At 40.3% G+C, this 7,822-nt stretch overlaps 1 protein-coding gene across 1 annotated transcript in view; it reads left to right on the top strand.

Moving 5' to 3' along the window:
* The first annotated feature begins 3,197 nt into the window (after positions 1 to 3,197).
* The window catches only part of zgc:113333 (beta-N-acetylhexosaminidase), a 46,063-nt gene continuing 41,438 nt past the window's right edge, over positions 3,198 to 7,822 (top strand). The window contains exon 1 of the mRNA XM_048609501.1: positions 3,198 to 3,306. Within this exon, the coding sequence (XP_048465458.1) occupies positions 3,285 to 3,306 (22 nt within the window). The 5' untranslated portion in view covers positions 3,198 to 3,284. The remainder of the gene's footprint in view (positions 3,307 to 7,822) is intronic.

Here is a 7,822-nt window from a genome sequence, read left to right as displayed (position 1 = left end):
TTGCTGTCAGAGTGATTATTGATGGAATTTGGACAGTGAGGCGTTTATTACTTTATTGTGCCGCATCATCTACTGTTACAATCCCGGTGTTCGCAGATTTCTAGTGTCTCAAATTCAACTAAAATCATAGATAGCAGAAGAGCATCACCCCATCAGTGTATGATGATGGAGACACAACCTTGTAGCAGAGATCAGAGACAGAAATAACTAAAGTCCACTTGATGAAGAATGAAATGTTTTGATCTCTTTGACTTCGAGCAGTAAATCCAGAATCACAATCTTCGATCCGTTTGCCATTTATGTTGCTATTGCACCACTCCTAACATTTCTGTTCCCAGAGCAGGCTGTGGGTTCTTCGTAAACAGTGTTAACATTTGGTGCACCTTTGCAGTACGTTTGTCCTAGAGCCCACTCACTGAACGTGGCATCAAATTTTACCCACGGTGACAACCAACTCAAGTAGCTCAGCATTCGGATATCAGCCATTCGCAAAGCACAAAAATAGCAAACTTAGAGCAAAAGGGACAGACAATTAGACAAAGTGACACACTGGTCAACACGGATATTTTGAGGGGAGAAGTAAGTACCCGTTGTATTTTTGAAAAACTTCGGACCTAGTGGAAGGCTCTTGGACGGATAAATGTGAAGCTGTCGCACCTGGTGCATTATTGTCCACATAGTTCAGACCCAGAAATTGGAGGAATTGTATCAAAATTTTACATCGGTTGACATCATATAGGAGTGGGTTTAGATAACGTGAAGGGCTGCATCAAAACACAGAAAAATGTAAACAGACTTAGAGGTGGCTGAATAAATGAGGAAATGAAATTCAATATCCGAAAGAATGAAATTTTTTTAAAAATCAGAAAATGCTGGAGAATCTCAGCAGGTCTGACAGCATCCGTGGACAGGGAACAAAATTAACTTTTCGAGTCCAAAGACTTCTTCGGATTTGAAGCGAGCGACAACGTATTATTTCAATACTCTTGACAAAGTGGGAAGGATGAGTAAGTGCGACAGATGGTGAAGGAGTCCGGAGCTAAAGACAAAGGGTACGCTACTCGTAGCAAGGGAGAGTTTTATATGTAAAATGGACATGAATGGTTCGTTTGAATTAGAGAAAAACAGGTCTGTTCTGTTGAGAGCGAAGCCAACAAGAAATTAGCAAGACATGTTGCGGCAGGATGAGAGAAATCAAAATAAACATTGAGGACAGTGTTCATGCTCTGAAATTATTGAATTTAACATCTGAGTTCTGAAGGCTGTAAGGTACTTAAAGGTCGAGCGAAGTGGTGGTTCTCCAGCTTGCATTAAACTTTGCAAGAACACCACAACAGACATAGAACAGAAATTCTGAAGAAGCGTCACTGCATCCAAAACATTAACTCTGATTTCTCTCCACACATGCTGCAAGACCTGGTGAGTTTTTGCAGTAATTTCCGTAATGTTCTAGATTTCCAGCCCCCTCAGTTCTTTATTTATAGAATGGAGATGTTGGCATGGAAGCAAGATAGTTTATTGAAAAGACAAGCAACTGGAAGATTACTCATTTTTATGGAGAGAAGGAGTGTGTTCTACAAAGCCAGTCTGTATTTGATCTCACCAATGTAACATTGTGAACTGCGAATATGGTAGACTAGATTGAAAGAAGTACAAGTGAAATGCTGCTTCAACGAGGAGATGTTTCGGGGATCGTGGACAGTGAGGAAAGGACGTAAAGGGCAAGTTTTACACCTTCTGTTACACGCTCGTAAGATACCAGGGTTCTCTCAGTCCAGCCTCCCCTCGGCATTCTTGGGAATTATCGTTAATAAGAACCTTAACTGGACCGACTGTACAAATAATTTAGTTTGTGAAATTATGAACTCTAGCAGCGATTAAATCACCTCATGACCCCCAAAGCCTGTTCTCTGCCAACAAGGTGGGAATTTAATTGAATGCTCTCTCCTTGCCTTGACGAGTGAAGTTCCAACAATGCTCGGCAAGCTTGAAACTGTCAAGAAACCACGGAACAACTACAACACTGACACATACTCGACAGAGTGGAAAAACACCCAAGTGCATCCTATGCACAAAAAAGCAGGACAATACCTTTGAACAGTGAACTCAAGAAGAAATGTCAATGTGAAATTCATTCCCAAATGCAGTGGTTGTTAGAGTTAGATTTACTAGGTTTAAGGGAAGATATAATGGAGATAAGAATAGAGCGAAATGGGTGTGGATTTAAAACTTTGGCAAAGATCTGTAGCTCGGGTTGTGGGTGAGATTATTGTCTTGCTCGCCGAGCTGGCTTGTTCTCGTTCAGCTTGGCGAGCAAGTCAACAACCTCATATGGGTGTGGAATATTGAGATATATTTACAGTTGGAAGATACCCCCGCACATTATAAATATTGGCAAAACCTGTTGAATGGAATGGTCAATTTCTGCATTTCGATTCTATGTAATTGAGGTTGACACTTCAGTACAGTACTGAGAAAGTGTTGCTATGTTGGGTGACCATGTTAAATAAATTTTAGACCCTGTCTACCCATTTGGGTAAACGCAAAAGACCCCACAACACTTTGCAAAGAACAGCAGGGGGATACTCCTGTTTTGCTGGCTACTGTTTATCCCTCAATCAGTATCACAAACAGATTATCTAATCATTTATCTCAAAGCTCAATGTCAGACTTTTCCATATATAAATTAGCTTATTTTATGTTACAATAAAAACAACAATTGAAATATAATTAATTGGCCATGAAGCACTTTGGGGCATTTTGTGCGATAGCTCTCGGCGTAAAATCACTGCATGCAAAGCATGTTAGAAAGGTCTAAAACGTGATAAAAAAAAACTGAATACTTCAATTGTTCCTGGCCTGTCTGTGGGAAACAGTAGTTTACCACGTTATATCCCAGTGGTATTCCATATCCCAGACTCTCCACATGTACCCACACTCAATTATTTCTAGAATTGAGCGATTTCCATTTCGAGACAGCAGGGTGAGCATTTTGACTATCCGTTATTGTGTTTGAATTTAGAGGTTCTTTTGTAGATTATTTGTCTTATATAAAATGTACTAGAGACATTGATGTTGTACACTGCATATTATTATTTTCTGCATTGACTATTTTGTACAATACATAATTCGTAACTAACTTTGCGCAGGTGCAAGGTATTTAGGTCCTACGACGATAAATGCCTAAAGTGAAAGAGAGAGAATTGGGTGGCTTGCTTTAAGTGAGCTGCGGGAAGCGGAAGAGGAGAGTAGCATTGGAAGAGACACGAAACAGCCGAGTGGAGATGCCTGGACGACGGGAACGAGGTGAGTATTCAGGATTGGAGACGGGGAATTGATCACATCAGTACGAGCTGAAGACTCCAGTGGGTCAAAGCTGTCCTCGCACACTCAAGGACTTAGCAGTGGGAGGAGACTTTGTCTATCTCTATTTAATCACTCCTCGTCTTCAGGCGGAATATCCCAGAATCACGTTCTGAGGATTCGTGGCACATTACAAGATTTAATTGCAATTACTGAAGAATTACAGATTACAATCTTTTGCTTACATTTCACTTAAGATTTAGCAGTTCAGGCTGGAATCAGCCCCGACAGTGATAAAGGTTGCCAACCCTCCAGGAATATCCTAGAATCCCCAGGATTTAAAAATGCATCTCCAGGAAGCTGTTGGGGGCATAGTTGCGTTCAATATTCTTCTAATTTTATTCGTTATTACCATATTGTAAATGGGTGGGAAGTGGTGAGACAGCGAAATGTCGAATATTGTTATCTCTAGAACGTACGTTCAACGGGTTGACAAGGCCACTTCATAGAACTGTTTGTGTGGATCATTGTATTTGAATATTCAGATCGTAGTACAATGTACGTTGGCTCAGGTAGTTTCTGCTATGATGAATGTGTATTTTACTGAGATATGGGTCTTCGGCGGGCTGTATTAATCTCTGGGTCCATAGATTCTGTACTGGAGACTGCATTATAGCAAAGCCTCAGCCAAGTTCAAATGAAAGGTTTATTTTAATGGCAATATCATCTTTATTTACATGCTACGGTTCCATTTTGACGTATTTTACTGCATGCTTGTGTTTAATGGATCAGGAAAAATGGGAGTTGTGGAAAAGTTGTGATGTTGTTGCTGCTTATAGGCATAAGAATTCTTCCCTACTGGAAGACGTTGCTTGGAAGCTGGGTATGTGATCAGCGTTTTTGCCACTCCAGTGCAGAACTGAAGGAATGCTGCATTTTTGCATTCAAATGAAACATGTACAATGAGTCGGTTTGGTGGATAAACAAATCCAATGGCACCATCTGAAAGGAAGGGGAGTTCTCCCTGCTGCATTGGCCAATATTTATGCAAATTGGAATGGAAGTTTTTTGTTTTAAATAAGGGATGACCCACTTGCCAAACAATATCACAAACTAAAATTTTACTTTCTTGCCTCTGTTTAATTTTGTAAAGTTAATGCTTTTACAAAATCCATTCCTAGGGTGTGTGATGCTGGAAAGGCCAACATTATTGCCTAATTCTAGTTGCCCTTGAGAGAGTGCACTTTCTTGAACTGTTGCACTTGGTAGGGACAGTACACAACATGTCTGTAACTGTTTTGCTTCTTGTACATGCACGGTACATAACTGGCAAGAAAAATGATTGATTGTTTCATCTGGTATGAACAGTTTTCTTTATGGAACTGGTTACAGATACTCTGAGAAATAAATGGTAACAATTCAGTTGGCAGCAATTCGATTCTAAGGTCACGCCAATAATTTCTTGGTGAAATGGGATTATAAAGTGTTAGCATGGAATTTGGGGCTAGAGTTTGTCAATGGTGTAGTGGTAATGTCCACAGGCATTGGAGACTTGGGATCAAATCTCACCACAGCACCGCCATGTCACAAAACAGCGACATTGAAATCCATTGTTTTTTGTTGTAAAAACTCATCTGGTTCCCTCCCCGGAAGGACACCTGCCATCTTTACCTGGTCTGGTCTACATGTGACTTCAGACCTACAGCAGTGTTGTTGATTCTTAACCACCCTATTTAAATGGCCCTGTAAGCCACTCAGTTCAATGGCAATTAGAGATGGGCAACATGTGCCAGCTATGCTGCTGACACCCACATCCCATGAAAGAAATGGAATAGTTCATACCCTAGCCTAACCCACCAATCTGTGGTTGAGCAGGATTTTGTAAGGTCCTAATGAATCTTTGAGAGAAATAGAGGGTGGTTATTGTTTTTTCCAGTTAAGGAGCCCAGCCTTGTGGCAACATGTCTGATTCAGTAGGTTGAACTTGGGTTTTTTAACCTTCCCAACAGTAGCGGACACAAATATTCTATGTTGCAACACTGTGTAAAATTATAGATATGACTATGTTTGTTTGTTTTCTGTGTTTCATCATTTCTAATTCGATCCCTGAAATCTGAGGGAGGAGTTATTTATTTCCTATCCAATCACTATAGAACTTCAAAAGGATAGTGACAAGTTGCTGGAGTGGGTGGACATGTGGCAGGTAAGGTTTTACGCAAGGAGATGTGAGGTGATACATTTTAATACAAAGAACATGGAGAGATTGTATAAAATAAAAAGTACTATTCTAAAGGGTGAGCAGAAGCTGACAGATGGCAGGACAGGTAGAGAGAGCTGTTAATAAAGGATACAGTAGTCTCAGCATATATTGAATACAAGAGCAAAGAGGTTATGATAAATTTACATTGGACACTGGTTAGACCTCAGTGTTATGTACAGTTCTGGGGTGCCACACTGTAGGATGGATGTGAATGCAGTGAAAAGAATTCAGAAGAGATTTACAAGATTAGTTGCAGGGATGAAATACTTCAGTTATGAGGAAAGATCGAAGTTTTACTTGGCAGAGAGAAAGCTAGGAGGAGATTTGACAGAAGTGTTCAAAATCAAGAGGAGTCTAGATCTAGATACTGAGAAACTGTTTCCATTCATGAAGAGATCGAGAACCAGAGCGTATAGTTTTACAAAAGAAGCAAATGCGAAGTGAGAAAACCTTTTTCACACAGCAAATAATTGGGGTCTGGAAAGAACTGCCTGGAAATGTGATGGACGCAGGTTCATTTCGGGCATTCAAAAGGACATTGCACGGGTGTTCAGTTAGAAACAGTGTGTGGGGTTATGGGGTAAAAACATGCAAATGGCACCAACTTAAAATGTTTAGAGAGCCAGTGTAGACACAATGGACTGATAGTCTCCTTCTGCATCCTAGTAATTTTATGATCCTGTGATTACAGCTAATCAAACATTTGGTCAAAGATGAAGGTTTCAAACTGTAACGTAAAAGGTAAAGAGAAGTTTTGAGAGGAATTCCAGAGCTTGGGTTCCGTTTACAAATAGCTGCTCCTCACAAGATCAGATTTAGGTTTTGTTTTGCTCTGCTGCTTACCCTTTGATCAAAGTATTTGTATTAAAATATAACCCTTTTCTAAACTAAAATGTCCTATTATTTCAGTAGAAAATGGCAGTTAAGGGAACTGATGTTCCTGTCGAGCTTTGATGTTTTGCTCCCCGTGGTAGAACATGAGATTTTAATGTGAAATAAAATAATTTTCTCTTAATTTACAAGAATCAAACCCAAAGCATGTCAAAAATGCTTTAAATAGTTCCACTTTCCACTCAAAAATCTTATTTCAAATTAAATTAGGTATCTGGGAATGGAGAGTGCTGGAGAGGGAAAATATATCAGAAGGAACAAAGACGGTCAGTCTGATGTCAGTGGTAAGGGAATTATTGGGGAAAAAAAATCTGAGGAACAGGATTAATCAACACTTGGAAAGGCAGGGATTGATCGTTGGTAGCCAGCATGGATTCGTTAAAGGGAGATTCTGTCTGACTAATTTAATTGAGTTTTTTGTCGAGATGGCTAAATATATAGTGTATTAATGTAGTTTTCATGGGCTTCAATAATGCCTTTGACAAGGTCCCATATGGAAGGCTGGTCCAAAAGGTGACAGCCCATGGGATCCAAGGCAAGTTGGCAAACTGGATCCAAAATTGGCTTACAAACAGTAGGAAATGGGCGATAGTGCAGGGATGTTTTTGTGATTGAAAGCTGTGACCAGCGGTACCACAGGGACCCTTGCTGTCTGTTATGCACATTAACAACTCGGATGTGAATACAGAAAGTATAACTAGTAAATTTGCAGATGACATGGAAATTGGTGGTGGTGTTGATTAGTAAGGAGGATGGTCTGAGGCTGCAGTCTGATATTGATCAGCTGGTAAATTGGGCACAGCAATGACAAATGGAATTTAATCCTGATAAGTGAGAAGTGATGCCTTTTGGGAGGTCCAATATGGGAAGGATACACTCAAATGAATGGTAACTCCCTAGGGAGTACTGAGGAATAAAGGACCCTTGCTGTACAAGTCCATAAATCTATGAAGGCATCAGCATGGGTAGACAGAGTAAAGAAGAAGGCATATGGGATGCTTGTCTTTACTGGCCAGACCATAAAATATAGGAGCAAAGAAGTCTTATTACAACATTGGTTAGGCCACAGATGGAATACTGCGTGCGTTTCTGGTTGCCATACTATTGGAAAGACATGATTGCATGAAACAATGTGCTCAGGAGTTTCAACAGGATGTTGTTTGGGATGAAAAGTCTCAGTTATGAGGACAGACTGGATAGGCTGGGTTTGTTTTCATTGGAGCAGGGGAGGCTGAGGAGATGTCTGATTGAGATATGCAAAATGATGAGGGGCATCAACTGTAGATCATGAGAATGTGTTCCCCATGGCACACATGTCTAAGACCAGAGGGTGTAAGTTTAAGATGAGGAGCAAGTGGCTTGTAATGT

This window comes from Rhincodon typus, chromosome 21, assembly GCF_021869965.1.
Source record: "Rhincodon typus isolate 14 chromosome 21, sRhiTyp1.1, whole genome shotgun sequence".
NCBI lineage: Eukaryota > Metazoa > Chordata > Chondrichthyes > Orectolobiformes > Rhincodontidae > Rhincodon > Rhincodon typus.
This window is presented reverse-complemented; position numbering and strand designations above follow the sequence as displayed.